Source organism: Gavia stellata, chromosome 5 (genome assembly GCF_030936135.1).
Source record: "Gavia stellata isolate bGavSte3 chromosome 5, bGavSte3.hap2, whole genome shotgun sequence".
NCBI lineage: Eukaryota > Metazoa > Chordata > Aves > Gaviiformes > Gaviidae > Gavia > Gavia stellata.
Genome location: NC_082598.1, coordinates 43,284,373 through 43,301,968, shown reverse-complemented (window position 1 = coordinate 43,301,968; position 17,596 = coordinate 43,284,373). Strand labels below are relative to the sequence as shown.

Here is a 17,596-nt window from a genome sequence, read left to right as displayed (position 1 = left end):
TCCTAAGCTTAATTTATGATTCTGCAACTGTAGTTAGAGGTAGCTAATCACAGCCGTACCTCAGCACTGTGGAGTTACTTGGCTTTAACTCTGAATACTTGCAGTCAGGAATAAGGACACCTCTCTCAACTGCAAACGCCTTGCTCCCGCGGCCCGCCCGCCGCTGAGCCGGGCCGGCCCCGCCGCACGCAGAGCGGGAATTCCGTGGGGAGCTGTCACAAAATGGCGGCGGCGGCGCGTCCGGCGGCGCAGCCGCTCACACGCCGGGCGGCGGGCGGGTCCCAGCGCCCTCCGCCCCGCCCCACGCCGCCGACGCCGTGCTGCCGGGCCACCCGTCACGCGCGGCCAGCTCCGCGCCCCGCCCCCGTGGCGCTGCCTCACGCCCCCCCCACCCCCGGTCTGCTCTGACTGGAAAGCGACGGTGTCAATCTCGCGCCTTCCCCAATCGCCACTGCGTCTCTTCTTGCCCCTCCCCCTGCTGCCGGGTTCCACTTCCTGGGAAGTTGGCGGTTGGAGCTCGGAGCTTGTGGGGTCTTCGGTTTCCTCGCCGTGGTCCGCGGCCCCTCCAGCGGTGGAGCCCGCTGCTGTCGAGCTGGAGGCAGCGGGGCAGCCGGACGAGCCGGGGGCGCCCAGCCGTCCCGCCTGCGAGCCGGGCCCGGGGCAGCGGGACGAGCCGGGGGCGCCCAGCCGTCCCGCCTGCGAGCCGGGCCCGGGGCAGCGGGAGTGTCGGCCTCAGCCGCCCCCCTGCTTGTCGCAGATGGAGGCCAGCCTGACGTGCGCCGTGTGCCTGTCCCTCTTCGAGGAGCCGGTGACGCTGCCCCTCTGCTCGCACAACTTCTGTCGGGACTGCGTGCTGGAGTGCCTGGCCTCGGCCGAGGCCGCCCGCCTGCAGCAGCAGCGGGGCCAGGGGCAGGCCCGCCTCTCCCGGGGGGGGCCGTGGCCGGGCGCTGGCGGCGGCGCGGCCAGCGGCCGCGTGTCGTGCCCGCTGTGCAGGAAGCTCTGCCCGCTGCCCCGCGGCGGCGCCGCTGCGCTGCCCGTCAACACCACCCTGGCGGAGGTGGTCAAGCTCTACCGGTCCGGCACGGCGGGGGCCTCCAAGGCTGGGGAGGCAGGGCAGGGGCCTGACCTGCTCTCTCCGCTGGCGCTCGGGGGAACCTGCCAGAAGCATCCGAGCCGGCTGGTGCAGCTCTACTGCCGGATGTGCCGCCAGGCAGGGTGCGGGCAGTGCGTCTCTGAGGAGCACCAAGGCATCTTCCACTCGGTCAACCTCATAGACACTGTGTACCAGGAAGAAAAAGTGAGCGCGGCGCTTCCCCTCCGCGCCAGGGGTCCGGCTGGGAGGTCGGGCTCTCCCAGGGGATCCCACCGGGCCCGGGGTGCTTTTACTCAGAAACGCAGGGAAAAACGCAGTGTGGTGGGCAGGCGAGAGGCAGAGGGGGAGTATGCTGCTCTGAACCAGGAGTCAGGATTTGTTTGTGGATACCAGGGGTGTTCCTTCCCCTGCTGCCGTCAGAGTTCACCCACCACGTACAGGGGACCAGGCAATATTGCAGTATCCACAGATCTGAACCCAACTTCCCAAAGCGCCTGATGAGTTGGGGGTGGTTGGGTTCTGTTGTTTTGTTTTTTAATATAGAGACTTGCAGTCTTTGCTGAAAAAGCACACTGATGCTAAGAGTTTATTGCATGTCTGGATCCAGTTTTTCCAAGTTTAGGAAGATGCTAGTCCTACTAACAAAAAAAAAATACCCACCATCCACAGATATTTTGGTTATAGGCTTTCTGAGCTGGCATAGGTAATTTGGATCATAGATAGTTACATATTTAGAAATAGATGGTTTAGGTAAGTGATAATTTGATAAATGTATAACCAAAATGCATTCCTGTTTGCATGAAGAAGGCAACTGCCTGGCCTAATGGTTGGTTGGCTAGTTGTAGTGGTAGTAGTTGTGATTTTTTTTTTTTTGCTAAAATAGCTACCATTTGGGTAGAATGAGCTTTTCATGCCCTATGCAAATTGGGTGCAGGCTGGCATGTCATACGGCAGTTCTGCTGTGCAGTAATTGAAACAACTGCAGGGCACCGATGAAGAGTATAGGTATAAACGTTTAAGTACAGCACTGACTATTCTTTAAGCCAAAAGTCGTTTTTGCACTGATTTCCCTCCTGCCTTTCCCATCACCAATTGCGTGTCACTCGGGAAACCAGGGGAAAATAGTCTTTGCACTAGACTTTCTATGTAAAACTTAGTGATAACGTAGTGAGGTAAAGGTGGAAAAAACAGTGATAATCTTAGTTTAAAACCAAACAGAAGTAACTCAGTTATGGACAACTTTCTATTTTATCAGTGTGAGGCATAAAAAAAAAAGTGAGTATTATACAGTTGCTTGTCAAACTGGAATAACAGCATTAAAACTTACATTGTGATGGGGGCCGGGGGGTGTGAGAGGGGAGAGGTTAAAGAAAAGGCTGAGGAAAACAATGTTTCAACTATAAACCTGTAGCCATTCTAGCAGGATGCATTGTAGGTGAGCCTAAAAACATGACTCTGAGAGAGAGAAATAGCAAAAGAAAGTTTGTGTACTGATCCAGGAAAGCATTAAATGTTACTAAGTGATGTTTTGAATCACACCCTTTGTTTAATACGTTGTACAGAACATCCCATGATGTGATTCTAGATAACCACTGAAATGTATTTATTTTTTGGAGTGGATAAAGTCGTACTAAGTGTTTCAATTGTCTTGCAGTTAACCTTCTTCAGCAGTCTAAAAAAAATGAGAATAATAAATGAGAAGCTGATGAATGAAATATCAAGTCAACCGAATGATATGGAAGTGAGTTACAGACGCTGGAATTTATATATATATATAGATATATATATATATGTCTTTGTTTCTCTTTTTATGATAGGGTAATCACAACATGGAGCATACTGGTGCTTCTTGTGGCATAGATGTGCTCTGAGCTTACTTAGGGAAGTGACTCCGTGTAGACGTTGCTACTGCATTTTCATCTGTTTTTGTGTTCTTGTGCTTGTAGGTGGTGCTGAACAATGATGCAGAGATAATTGCACTGGAATTTGGAGAAATTTTCAAAACTCTGGAAATGAAGAAACGGCAATTGCTAGAAGATGTTGAAAATCAAAGAAGTAAAACAGAGAAAGAATTTCAGATTTGGAAGAAAATGAAGGAAACTCACAAGAAGACCATTGAGAATTTTTTGAAGGATTGTGAAAAGCTTGTCCATGAGTGTGATCCCCAGTGTTTCCTGGAGGTGATGGCCTTTTTGTTATTATTTGATATCAGTTGTATAATGAACCTCAAATGTCATATAGAGCTTGCTATACTGTAGATTATGATAATGACTGGATCAGGAAAAACAAATTCAACAAACGAAAAATACAGACTAAAATTATTTAACACTTCATACTTTTTTTTTTATAACAATGCTTTTCATTTTAGAGAAGTTTGAACAGCTTTCTCTGCAGCTTATCAGTGATATTTGGTGAATTCAGTAGACACTTATTTTCTTCACTGAAAACTAATGAAATTAATATTGACTATATAGCTAGCTGTTGCTGTAACACTTGCTATATTATGCTACCAGCTGTGAATGTAAGCTGCCTTGGTGTGGGGCAGGGAGTTATTTATTAGCACTACCTTCAAAATTCTCTCATGTTTATTTGCTTTTTCATACTTATTTTCAAATGCTTTGTGCATTAAGCACATTCATTCATTTTTAAACTTGTAAGACATTAAAAATGCTTTCTGACTCCAATCTTTCCCAAAACTGGTAACTTGCCTGTGCTGCACAGTGGAGTACTGTGTTGGGATAACTGAGCTAGGGTGATTATACTGATTTTAAAACCTGCTGTAAACTTTGCACCGAGGTGTGCAACGGAGATAAATCAGCCTATTCAAAGCTAGCTTAGGTACTTCTGACATACACTGTACTACGTCATATATACACCTCTGTGTACAAGACCTTGAAAGTCTTCCTCATAATGTTTAAGGGAATTGCAGAGAAAAGCACTGTTTCTGATTTAGAGATAAATGCTAGAGGAACCTAAGACACAAGCTTAATCTTCACTGTTGACTAAGCTAGTGAAGACCTTTTCATCTCACTTACATCAAACACTGTGGTCGCAGTTGTGTGGAATTTAGGCAGATGGTAGATAAGGGGCAAAGTACTTAAATAACTACTGAATTTTGTGTTTTCTTTAACTTCAAGGCTTATGCTTTCCTAAAAAAACACAGCATATTGCTGGCTTTTGCAAAGGGTCTTCTTGCTGCCTTCAGATAAATGAGAAGCTAAGAAAGTACTTAGAGTTTGACTAAATTTCTGGTAACAACTTGTTAAGGAAAATTTCACTTTTACCCAAAGTAAAAGCGACTCCTACTTTTGGAAGAAATATTCTGACTCGTGATTAGTATGCTTTAAATTTAGCACCTGCCTGCCTGCCCCCTGTAACAGTACACAACTCATTTCAGTGAGTTGGGTTTTTGTAGTTGTTGTTTTAAGATTCAGTACAGTGACATCACCAGATTTTTACAGGGAAGCAGCTAGTCTATAATCCAGTCAGTTTTTTACTTTTCATTACCTATTCTTTGGGAAGTATCACTTGACTACAGAGCAGTGCACTTCATATTGCCATTATCTGGCTGATTTTAAAAAAAAGACAGCTTTTTTTTAATCTCAGTGTAATAGCATCTTGAGAGCAGGTAGGAGAGGCTTCCCTCACCAAGAAATGCAAAATAGTCTTTCATTTGAATGTTTACAAATACCCGAACATCTCAAATTGATTAGATAACCATATGGGTCATGAGTCATGATTTAAATGCCTTCATTTGGCTCTGAAGGAGTTCTTTTCGTCTTTAACACAAAATATTACAAGATAAATCGTTGTCCCAGACATACTTTTTTTTTAAACATTTGGATGCTCTTTTTCTTGAATGTTAGAAGGTTTATTTCCTACTCTGTGAAATGAAGACAGGGAGTGCAGTCTCTGAAGTATTTTGATAAAGCAATAATCTCCTTTTGAGAGTTGGAGGAAAACTCATTCATATCTTACAAATTCTTGTTTTATTTATAGGTGGCCTGTGGCTTGAATACAAGGTATATATTTTTTTTCATGCTTTGTTAGTTCTCTAATGTAATTTTAAGATTAAAAACTAAGAAAATAGTTACTTTGGATATGGTCAGATATAGCAACCTAAAATGAAAACAGTATTCATTAAGACATGATAATGCTTTCAGATTTTTGGATGCTTCATATTCCAAATTTTAGGAAATGTGTCAAGAATTTTAGTGATCTACTCTCTGGGATTAAAGATAATCAATCTTTTGAATTGGCTCCCTGACAAAAACTGAGTATAGGAATTCATTAATACATGGTGATTATCTTGCTTAAACTCAGGAATACTGAAGCATGCCTGGAGCTTTTACAGAAATCTTTAAGTCTAAGAGTGTGTATGGAGATTCTGCAGTGTCTTCATTTTTGTGTTTGTAGTGCACATACTCTGTATGTTTTATTCTGAAGATTCTTAATTACGTTTCATATCCCTTTTTAAGCAGAGTTTAAGAAAACATATTGGAAATGGAGTTCTTTAAAATCTGTTGTGGTTCAGACTAACATTAGCAATGCCTTCTTAAGAAAAAGTATAATTTAGATTCGGGTATAATACACTAAGAAAAGGGGGGGGTAATCTTTTGCTGAACTACAGGCACTACTTCTTGCAGATTTCATTGTGTATGAAACCTAATTCAAGTGAATCATCAAGTAGTAAGTTTTAAGGAAAAAAATCTAGGAAACTTGACATTGTATTGAAGACTTACTTTTCTGATTTCTTTTCCCTCCTAGTGATTTCTCTTTAAAATACTGGTTTTGTACTAGGCAGGTGTAATTTAGTTGTTGGCATGTGAGGCTTAAGAAAAGTGTTTAAGTTGGGTTTTTTTTCCCTTTTCCAGAATGAAAACTCATCTTGACCTGATGAATATAGCATCCAGCTATGAAAAACCACCAGAGTACACTCAAAAGAAGATGGATATCAAACCTGTGGTTAACGAAATCTTGGCTTTGAAGTTAATGCCCCTTAATGTAGGCATTGTTAAAGGTATGGAAGAAGGACTTAATACAGGACAAGATTCAGGAAGTCACTCTACTAACCTGCAACTTGTGGAACTAATTGCTGATAAACAATCTGCATGGCAGAAGTATGCAAGTGATCAGAAAGCACCTGAGCAAATTAATGGATTATAAATTCATCAGGGGCTTTTAAATTCATTTTATGAATGTGCTTTCTCTAGAAAGTCCCTAGGCTGTATTTTTGGAAGCTGGGGGAAGTCGCATTATAATTTTCCCATACAACCAGTATCGCCACTGTCAGAAGTGTGTTGCTGAACTAGATGGACATTTGTTGTAGTGTAATATGAATGTTAACCATGCTCTGATTGAATGCTTTTACCTCATAGGAGAAAATGTTGGGTTTTATATCAGGGCAGGCATCTCCAGGCATTTATGCAGGCCTCTTGCTTTAGATCACAGAACTTTCTACAAGTACTAGCGTCTCACTTAAGGCAATATACTTCTGTTCTTAATTGGAATCTATGTTTAGATGCACAGGAACCTTTCAGTATTTTCCATACTTAATATACTTTCCATCAGTATTCTTGTATTCTTTCTAATAGATCTACCTTCTGCAGGAAATGAGAACTCAACAAAAAATACTCTATTTAAAAGTAACATAAAGCAATGGCAGGACCAGAAGAATATACCCAACACGTTTCTTGTAAGTTATTGGCTATGGGGCTACAACACTGTACTATTTTATTTATTTTGTCTTATTAAAACAAACTATAATACCTGCTGCAAAACATTTTTCAGCCTGTAGCAGGACAGGAGGAAGCACTAGCAGACGGTAGCAGGATTTGTACTCGCTTAATGTCAATATCAGAAATGTCAGCGTTTCAAAACATGAGTCATGAGGTATGATTGAACATCTGTTGTAAGTATGGCTAAGTTCATATTTGTTATGGCACAACTTTCTGAATAAGCTTTTATAATATTTTTTAATTTTCTTAGTAGAAAGGTACCCTTCCAATTCTAGAATGTAAATCTGACTAGGTTATTAAAGCTGTCATGATTTGACTCTTCTTTTTCTTTTTTCTTCAGAAAGCTGGAACTTAATCTTACTACTGACTTGAAATACTTATTTTTACATTTTAGTGTGGCTTTTTGAGTCACTTCTGTAGCTTTCTAATCCAAATAAGCTTCTCTATGGCCTATTTGAAGAGGAAGTCAGCTGCCAAGTGTTCTGTTTTCTGAAGATAATAGAATTCCCTCTTCTAAGACTACCTAAAGTCATGATAATTTGACATGAAACTGAATCCAGTCTCTTTTTTGTTTCGTGTCCAATGATCTAGTTATACAACTAGATTTTTTTTTTTCACTTACTAGCAGTTCTGTGTCGGTGGCTGAGTGACTACTGTTCTGTACAAAATGATTCTAGTTACAGTCAGTGAAGCATGGATGACAGTCAGTCAAAAAACATACGTTCTGAGAATACCAATGGCAGATGATTAAATGAAAAAGTTGCTTAGGTCCTTTAAATATAGAATTATTTTTCTTTTGCTGTACTATTTTGGAGAACATCTCTTTTCTATTCCCATTGAGAATACAATTTATATAGTTATTGTATCTAGTAAAAAAAACCCTAAATTGGTTTCAGATGGTTATTTTTCATGACAATTTGAGAATGTGTCGCTTAATGTCTAAGCTAGTATTTTTAGCTCTTTCTAGTTTTGGCAGTGACTTTAAATACAGTTTTCTATAGTTTTCTATTTCAAAACCTACTTTGTCATCAGGGTTCCATGTGTATCTTGTTCAATTGTTTTTAAAGAACTTTTTTCCATAATGACTTGTGTTCTGTTGCCTTCTGTCAGCAATGGAAAAATACATCATAAATGTTACAGCATATATGAAAACTTTTCTTCAGTCTTAGGATTGTATGTGAGTTTTATAACCTCTGAATCCACAAATGCCATTTTACTTAATGGGATTCTTTGCTGTAATTGTAGGAGTTGCGTTACAAATACTACATGGAACGTCAGCAGCTCACCAATGAGTTCAAGACACAAACTTTACCTGCAAATAAAAAGTATAAATTTGTAACTGCTGAGGCTTTGAAGATTAGGTCCTCCGGAAATCCTTTTGTATTTTCACCTACCAAAGCAAATAACACAGATAAAGTAAAAATCGGAACCCTGCAAAGAGCAGATGGCTTTGAGAGAAGCTTTTCTGGAACCAGTAATCACAGCATCCCATCCACAAATACGAACTTTTCTGAAACAAATGGTGACTTAAAATTGTTTTGTGAGAGGAGTTCCCAGGAAGTAACCACTCCAGCCTTCTCAGAAAACTCTAAAGGCTTAGTAATTAAAGAAAAATTGCCAATGCAGGCATCAGCAGTTACTGTTTCCAATGAAATGGACACAAATTCTAGCGCTTCATCTGGCTTAAAACCAGCAGCATCAGTAGCTGTTACTGTTTCAGATTTAGAATTTCTAGATGTTTCTGCAGAGAGACTTTCTGCTTCATCTTTTGCGTTCAGTGCATGTAACAACTCGTTACCCAGATTTATTAAAGATGCAGGTACATTTTCCTTTAAAAAGAAAGACAGAAAATATGTTTTCCCTCAATTTTATCTAGGAAAATGTGATCCTGCGGATAAAACAGATAACCAGGATGAAAGCAAATTTAGAAAACATGGTCCTGTAACCAAACCCACAGTTTCTGATGCTTCAACCAGTCCTAATTTAGACTCAGCAGAAAGTGTGAAGACAGATTTTTCATTTCCCTTTGGCAATCCAGAAAGAGACGGTTTTGCAGGACCGGGAGTCAGCAATTCATGTAAGGTTTTACCATTATCCTCATTTTTTAGCCAATCTGATAAGCCATCTGACAAAAATACATTATCTCACATGAGAGAAAAAACACTTTTTGCAAAGGAAACTGCAGGATATGGTACACAGAAACTATCTGTCTCATGGGAACAAAAAGCCAACGCCTCAAAATCCATCACAACTGTAGCTTGCAGTACTTCAGAAACCAACACTGCAGCTGGGGTGAATGATGCCTCTGAGTCCCCCCTTCTCCCCACTAATTGTGTATTTTCCTTCAGAAATAACTGTTCTCAGGTGCCTTCACCAGTATTTTCATTTGGAAGTATTGTCAGAAATACCTCTGATTTGCTGACTTCCTCCATGTTTTTGTCTGGAAATGCTACTGAAAAAATGGAGAAAGAGATGAAATCTCCTGACAAAACGCTTATAAATCTAGGGAAGCCTGTATCTTCAGAGTGTGCAGAGCCTGCTTCTGGATATAGTCATCCAAAAAATGAAGGTTCATTCTTTCCTATAAATTCATCTAAGAAAACTGAAAGTGCAGAAATGCTTGCTGATAGTAATTCTTGTAGCCAGCCTTTATGTTCAGTTGCCCTTCCTGTTAAATATGAGAATGTATCTTCCACTCAACTTTCTATTACAGCAACAAAACAAGAAACAAAGGTAAAAGATGCAAAAAGTGAAACCGTTGCTGAAAACAACTGTTTCTGTCCTAGGAGGGAAGATGAATCTGAGTCTGTACAATTTCAGAATGCAGCTTGTTCTGTTCCTGGCACATGCAATAATCCATCTTCAGGAGGTTCTATGCTTATTGTAAATGAGGCAGGAGGAATGCCAAGTGACAGTGATTCTGACACTGAAGAGCTAAGTCAAACATCCGTCTCCACTGATACCAGCAGTGCATCAGAATATTTTTCTGTTGCCGAAGACAAAATATCTACTAGAAGAAAATCGGAGACATGAAGACAGAGTAAAACGGAAGATAACTATACTTAAATAAGTTGGAATTCAGTAAATGCTACTTAACACATCAAAAAGTGGGGATGCCTGTGATTTTACAGCTGTTATTCTCCCTGATTCTTGCGAATTGAGGTATCTCTGTGTTAGAAACGTAACTGCTTATCCACAAGTACAATGTACTAAAGCAATTTTTAGAGTACAAACCCAAACTGAAGAAACAACCAAAAATGTCATGTCTTGTTAAAGACTCAAGTATGACTATATATGCTGTATCTTTAAGAATGCAGACCTTCCGGGAAGTGCCAGTGGGGTATGTGTGGGTGGTGGGGGACTGAGGTGTCCCAGAAAGCAGGTTTGGTGAAGCCTCGGCAACAGGAAGCAGTATATTGCTGTTGTGGTACAGCAGCGCTTGCACTAGGGTTAAATCAGTAAGCGTGCACACAATAGCATTCACCTCATAGGCAGGGAGGGAGGACAGCCATGGGGAAAATAAAGAATGTTGAAGGGCATTACTGAAAATTATTTTGCATATCTCCCTTTGGCTGTTTTCTTTTTCTATGATGTATTTAATATATATCGAATGTGCAACTTCTGGTGTAATTTCTCTTATGCTTTTGAAATTGAAACACCACATCAATGCATTGTCTTGTTAAACACCACAGAAGGGTGTCAGCTACACTCCTGAAATGCTGCATTTATGAAAAGTAACTCACAACTAATTTTCAGTTCCTTTTGGCAACAGTTTGGGAGTCAGTGGACAGATATTAACTTGCTGTTTTGATGAAAGCATTAGGAGAATCTAGCTTTTAAAACACAAAAATCTCCTTTTACAATTTGTATAACAACAGGAAAAAAGGAAAGTAAGTATTAATGATCCAGAACTCATTGAATTTTTAGTCTATGAAATATGATACAAAGTGAGGATAAAAATACAATCTTTTCTAATGTATTAACCATTTTCTTGCATCCAAGAGGTAATTGTGCTTTAGCTATTAGAATACACAGACGGTAGTATTCTTTTAGATTAAAGCTCTGTTTCATGTAGTGAAATCTGGCTGGTGCCAGATCTTAAATAAATTAATCCTGCATTAGGTAGGCATGTCAACTGGCAAGTATTAGATCAGAATGCAGACTGTTTAATATCCCTTCAGAAGTTTTCACTGGCAACTAGATAGTTGTCTTTTTTTTTAAAAAAAAAAAAAAAAAAATTCTAAATTATCTTTGTAACTTCATAAGAGAAATATTACTTAAATTTAAATCTCTGCAAGAGTACCAATATACTTATTGTGACAAATTGTTGGCCTCAGTTTTTCTGTCACAGTGCATTCCTCTATTAAATGTGCTGAAAAATAGTTTCTGGAATTTATAAAACTTACTGAACTTCCTTTTACATCTGCATTATAGTAAGGAAGGTGGTGAAAATTCTCTTTGTTGCTAGTATTATAGTTCTTTATGTTCATCTCTTAAGTCTTGCTGTATTTCAGTTTTTTTCCTAAGAATTGTTCTGCTTTTATTTCTAGACAGTCTTGTCATGTTCTTCTGCATGTGTAGGAGGGAAGTGTTAAAAAGGTGTTAAGTTAAATTACTGGAAGACAAAAGCTGAGTGTGGTGATAATGGCAGTGTGTCATGAATGGAGGTTGATCTTACTATAATGAAAGCAAGAGAAATGGAACAATTTTGGAGAGACAGATAAGGCATCTATGAAACTTGTTGCCAGAAGGTTGTAGAAAATGTTTTCTGTTACAGTGGCAAAAAAAAATTCCTAATGAGTTAGGGTTACTCAGAAGCCCTATTGCATTTCTTAAAATTTCTTATTTTCAATGTGTTTGTTCATTTCTGTTAGCGTTTCATAGGTGTTTGATAAAAGTTAAAGTTTAAAGCAGATACTTCGTCTTTTAGTGAAAAGACACTATTATAGAATCATAAAGCAAATAAACAGACTATGATACAGTGTTGTTGAAAGCAGAAATTGTTGGTGTGTGGGTTCAATCCAGTCCTAGGACTGCTTTTCAAGCATGGCAAGTTGTCTAAGTTACAGGGGAGATAAATGGTAAGCAGAATGTTTTAGTTACAATAGGTCACAGTAAAATTACGGTCGTCCCAGATATAAATCAGTAGAAGTATTGATTTTTCTTATGTTTTCATAAGTTGATTCCTTGGTCATTTTGACTTAATCACTTGGCCTTCTCAGTAAAAGCCATAACAGGAGTGAGGTGCTCTTTATACAAATTATTAAAAGTGAAATGTTGACTGCTGTTACTAATGCTTTAAAGGACATTACAGTCTTCAGCATATAAAATCAGTACCCTGTGATAGACCTAATAAGCTTGGTTTTCACCCAGGATTTCATGCTCACTGGTCAAATAACTGAGAACACAAGAGGACCAATTTCTGACTCTATTGCTTGGTCAATCAATTGTGTCTTAGCTAAAAAGCTTACTCCATTTATATCGGGAAACATGAACATGGAAAGGTCTAAATAAGGTCACCTCTACTCTAGCTGAGGAACAGTTGTGCAAGATTTATCTACATATGGCATGACTTGCCAGACTGTAAGGAATAATTTGAGTAAATTTTATTTTCCAAGCAGAGTTAAAGCAGTCTTTTCTACTGCTATGTTCCACTTCTGTCATAATTTTGTTTCACACATTAAAAAAAAATGGAAGGAAAAAAGAGTTTTAAGTCAGTTGATGGTAGCTCAGCAGCACTACCTGACTACATACAGGTTTTCCCTTCAATATCTCCTAGCAACAGGTTGCATGTAGTTTAATGTTGCCTGAAGAGATTTCAAGTCAAAGACTTCATCCGTGATTGTTTGATGAACACCAGAGCTAATTCGAAGAAGTGGGATTCTGAATTGTCCTTAATGTATGTTTTGCTTATTATCAATATAGAATAACTTGGATCACTATCTTGGTCATCATTATAAAATTGTGTGTGGCAATGAGAACTGTTGTCAAAGCTTCATTTTCTTAGGTTATCTAAACATTAGTATGTATGTATATATTTTTCATATTACAAGTAGACTGAAATGTAGTGTTAAACCAAGGAATTTTCAGGAATAGTATGAAAATACTGCTGAAAACTTGGTCTTCCCAGCAAAAAACAATAAAATAGTTAGGAAACGTATTTTACTAAACTCAATAATTTGTATTGCAAGGGACTTTTTGACAAGTATGCTAGAGGTATCCTGGATCTTTCTGACTCTTAAGGATACAAGAGGTAAAAAATTAAGCAATTCTGCATATGGTTGGAACATTTTATTAATCAAACTTCATTGTACTGATATAAAACCCTCTTTATACTTCAAATTCTGTAGACTAAAAGTGCAGACCAGTTTAAAAGCTTCTATAATGGTTCATGAAGGTACTACTTCATAAGTTAATAGAAACCTTGGAAAATTATTAGAACAATCTGATTGTAATTGCCAAAGTAATTGCTCAACATCCTTCACAAATGGCCTGAAAGTTTCTACTGCTGTCCTACTTGGGAGCCTAATCTCACCAGCTGTCAGAACTGTGACACTTGTTCAGTGTATTTCTGAGAGCTGTCTTAACATATATATCACTGCCTGAAAAAAAAAAGTGCAATTGAAAGATATTTGCAACTACCTAGTTTTGTAATCTATTAGAAACAATTACTTAGTTGACTTTGGAGCTGCTAAAATGTCAATGTGTAAAGGATAATTTTCTAAAGTAAACTTTGTATTTCTAATATTGGATATTACTAAAGCTTTATTATGGAACATATTTGATAACTCAGACTTAGTCACAACTTAAAAGGCAGCTGATCTGTGTGGTAAGAGTATTATGTACTGCTGGTTTTTTTTTTTTTTTCTTCTTTTCTCTTCACATAACACACTTCAGCTTCTCTTCATAGATTTCACCCAGTTGTTGAAATGCCAGTAGAACATTATCATTTGGATCATCACACAATTCACTCAGTGATGTTCTGGGGTTTTTTGGGGGAAAAAAAAAAGAAGTGCATTGTTTAATTTTAAGTTGCTTTAAAGAAGAAATACATACTGTATATTAAAAAGCACAAGTTTATCATACCCAATAGACTTAATGAGGAGTGAAAAATCCTTGAGTGCGTAGTAAGCATCTCCTTCATTTAACCTAAAGAAAGAAAAAAATTCAAGTGAGTATGCACTGTAACATACTGTTCACCTTTAATAAACCCTGCCATGTAGGTTGGGTAAGGATGCAGAGAGAATATGCCGTGGCCTCAAACACTGACATACTAGTTCATTAGAATTACAGTAGAATAACTATAAGCTTAAAATAATTAATAATGCTGTAGAGACACATGTTTCTATAATTATATTAAACATATAAAACACTCATGAGTAATATTTGGAAAAATAATTCAATTTTTTAGTAGTATCTTGAGAACATGGTTTCAGTTGAATAACTAACCTGTCACAAGCTAAACTGGAATGCTATACTTGAGGCAAATCTGGCTAAATTGAGCAGGAGATGGTGTAAGCTTTCTACAGATGATGAAGACCCTATATTTTGCAAAAAGGACCACTGATTACTGAAAAGCAACTTAAAATCAGTTCCTAGTAATTAAGAATACCACATTTTAAAAAAAATTGCAATCAGTATTGTGTTGAAAACAATAGAATACCACATTTTAAAAAAAAAATTACAATCAGTATTGTGTTGAAAACAATAGATTTATAGAATCGTTTGGGCTGGAAGGGACCTTTAGAGGTCATCTAGTCCAACCCCCCTGCCATGGGCAGGGACATCTTTCACTAGATGAGCTTGATAGAATCAAAGAACGTGATTTTATAATCAGTATATTTCCTCATCTCTTGATAATGTAGCATTAGTGCCAAACTCTGCTGCTGTAACTACAACAGTGCTTGGAATGTGTATGCTGATTGTTCTTATTAGCAGCATCTTTGAAGAGCTTACAAAAAAGCAGATAATATTATATGCTCCCAACAGCACCCTCAGGGAGCAAAGTGAGGTGGTATTTTCTTACTTATAAATAAAAGTTACTGGCTATGAGCATGAATGAAAAATAAAGATGGAGTAGTTGGGAGAGGGAGCTTGCGGTTGAGCTTCTTTGAGCTGATGTTGGGAATAAAACAGGTATGTGAATGGCTTCATTAAGAACCGCAAGCTGGAAGTTTTATAAAGAGATGGATTTAATGAACAAGGTTACAGAAGGCCAGTGAGATTGAAAGGTGCATCTCTAAAAGATTGAAGAGGACAACAGGGCTGTAAATGGTAAGTAAGAGCAAAAGAAAGAAAATCTTAAATTTAGCTTCTGACAAGAAGAAACAGAAGACTGCTGCAGTTTGTAAGTTCCTTAATTAGGAAGGTGAAAGAGTGTCACAGATTATTTGTTTGGAGCTCTATCAAATGTAAGATCTTGACAGGCTTTTCAGAAGGTTTTTTATTTAATCAAGGTTTTCTCACAATGAGAAAGACCAGGAAAATCCCTGAAATGAGGAAGTGTTAAAAGATAAAGGCAAGAGAGTGTAAAAGAAAAGATTAAAACTCCAGTGTTGGAAAATCTAGAGCCTAAGTGATCCAGGAGGAAAGAGAAGAGGAAGACTGCACATACCACAGGCTTAAAAATGAAAATGCAATGAGATATGGCAGTGGTCAACCAGCTTGGGTACAGAGTTTTTGGTGGGTGGGTGGTTTTTTTCCTTTAAAGAGAGATGATACTATGATTGAATGATCAGGGCAAGTTGCTAAATGCTTAGAAAAGTTTAGGGAAAGGGGAAGTATTGAAGCAACACTGATACAAATACTGAATTACTGGCAAATTTTGCTTTGCAACTGTGAAAGTCAGGTTTCTGTGACGATGGTCTTCCTGTACCAGAAAAGAGTTCGTGTTTTGGATGCCTGTATCTTTTAACACTGATCATGAATTCCTCCTTTAATCTGGTTCTGTCTCTATTATTTGACCAATCTTTTGACATCTCTCTGCTACTATGTTACAATCTTCTAGACTACTGCACTGGGCTTCTTCATTTCAGGGACTTTCCTGATCTTTTTCATTGTGAAAAAAACCTTGATTAAATAAAAACTTCTGAAGAGCCTGTCAAAATAACCTGTGTCACTGAAGTCAAGACTTCCCATTTACAGTGCTGTTTTGAATACCCAGCTAATACTTTACGGCCATTGCCACCAGACTTTAATGTAGTATATGTTTTATTTTTACTAAAACATTCAACTGATCTAATCATATTTAACAGCTATTCCATCCCTAAGTTCTGGAGGGAGAGGGCTTTAAAACCAAAAAGATGTACTTACGTACCATATTGTAAACAATGCTGCTGTTTAACTGTATTAAAAATGGTAGTACATACCAGTTATCTGTTGTCAATGCAATCAAGGAACCATGCTTGTAAAAGTCCAGTGCATATGCATTGAGTGGTCTCCTCCTTCCTTGATTATCATACTTGTTCAAATAAAGCAGGGGGCAGTTTGTGACATTAATTCCAAGCGAACGTAAGACAGCCTAAAAAAAAAAAAAGAAATATCTGTTGAATAGTTACTGTGGGTTTGTTCATATGCCTGTTTTGTCAAACCTACACTTTTAGACCCACAGCTGGGAAGTTGCCCACTTCTAATCCTGGACCACTCCAAAAATCTGTACATGTAGGCTGTAGACATAGGAAGGAGTGTGTTATTAAAGTGACTTACACTGCCAATGCAGGTCTCGGATGTTTTGAGTACTAGGCTACTGGATTTCTCTTGAGTTTTAGATGAGGATTTTTCCATATGCATAGATCATGTATTCAGACTCTCTCACTGATGCTTTGAATGTATTCATCAACCTTAAGTGTGGAACATTTTAGGGATGAAGGTGAATTTCAAATCCCCAGTTGTAGGAATTTAATTTTTTCTCTTACAGAATTATGAGTCCTGTGATAATTCCCTAATGCTACGAAGTCTATGTAGAAGACCTCAGGAAAATGCAAGGTGACAGTAGACATGTTGATGTTTATTACAATTAAGCTAATTCATATGCTAACATAATCATTGAAATCCTAGTTGAGAAGCAAATGATCAATGCAATAATGCATCCTTTTGCTAGGATCCTTGAGACTACTGTGTGATTTAAAAAAAAGAAACGCCTGATGTGGAGAAAACAAACTGGGGATATGGTTTGAATCTGAAATTTTAGAGTAATTTACTTGTCTCAGAGTCAAAAGGAACAGAGACCTTGCAAGAAAGCAAACTATTTACAGATTTTTTTCCTGCATCCATCTGTTCTGTGTTTCTTGCACTGTGAGAATGTGGTGCTACTCAGTGCTGATTATTTTTTTTGAGACCTTTCACATCATTTCTCCTGAAGAGTGACACTTGAGCATAGTGCCATCGTATTACACAGAGGCAAGAAAATTGTAATAAAAAAATATTTTTTTGAACTGTAATAAAATTCTGCCCCCCATTAAAATAACTTACTTTATTAATGATCGCCCCATGAAATAGATCGTTATCAACCACTCCAGATAAACATGCAAAAGGTGAGATGGCAGATATGCTTTTGGTGTTGTCCATCAAATAAGATGCTAGGTCAGAGCCATGCCAATTCTTAGATGTAAAATCTAGACAAGAAGTTTCAGATACAACGTAAGCTATGCAGACACAAGCTCCCTTTCAGCAATCTATTTTAAAAGCAAGAAATTTTCAATTCAGTAGATAATGATAGGAAATAGTTAATCTTCTAAACATAAATCCTTGATAGATGTTTGTTTCT

At 38.5% G+C, this 17,596-nt stretch overlaps 2 protein-coding genes across 2 annotated transcripts in view; one reads left to right on the top strand and one right to left on the bottom strand.

Moving 5' to 3' along the window:
• Positions 1 to 757: 757 nt before the first annotated feature.
• LOC104261708 (uncharacterized) lies at positions 758 to 11,033 on the top strand. The gene is made up of 8 exons (XM_059817806.1): positions 758 to 1,297; positions 2,748 to 2,834; positions 3,040 to 3,273; positions 5,093 to 5,115; positions 5,968 to 6,113; positions 6,688 to 6,788; positions 6,884 to 6,985; positions 8,077 to 11,033. The coding sequence occupies exons 1-8, from the start codon at positions 758 to 760 to the stop codon at positions 9,862 to 9,864; spliced, it is 3,021 nt and encodes a 1,006-aa protein (XP_059673789.1). The 3' UTR covers positions 9,865 to 11,033.
• A 2,674-nt stretch (positions 11,034 to 13,707) lies between these two features.
• DDX60 (DExD/H-box helicase 60) overlaps positions 13,708 to 17,596 on the bottom strand; it is a 47,051-nt gene continuing 43,162 nt past the window's right edge. Inside the window, exons 34-37 of the mRNA XM_059817762.1 lie at positions 17,302 to 17,444; positions 16,200 to 16,351; positions 13,918 to 13,980; positions 13,708 to 13,813 (exon numbers count right to left, since the gene is read on the bottom strand). Coding sequence (XP_059673745.1) covers positions 13,711 to 13,813; positions 13,918 to 13,980; positions 16,200 to 16,351; positions 17,302 to 17,444 — 461 coding nt within the window. The 3' untranslated portion in view covers positions 13,708 to 13,710. The remainder of the gene's footprint in view (positions 13,814 to 13,917; positions 13,981 to 16,199; positions 16,352 to 17,301; positions 17,445 to 17,596) is intronic.

What these genes read in the sequence shown, in the direction of transcription:
- LOC104261708 (XM_059817806.1), top strand. Translation starts at nt 758, where the DNA reads ATGGAGGCCAGCCTGACGTGCGCCGTGTGCCTGTCCCTCTTCGAGGAG. An exon ending in GTCAACCGAATGATATGGAA is followed by an intron (nt 2,835 to 3,039) that starts GTGAGTTACAGA and finishes TTGTGCTTGTAG; the next exon opens with GTGGTGCTGAACAATGATGC. An exon ending in TTCAAAACATGAGTCATGAG is followed by an intron (nt 6,986 to 8,076) that starts GTATGATTGAAC and finishes CTGTAATTGTAG; the next exon opens with GAGTTGCGTTACAAATACTA.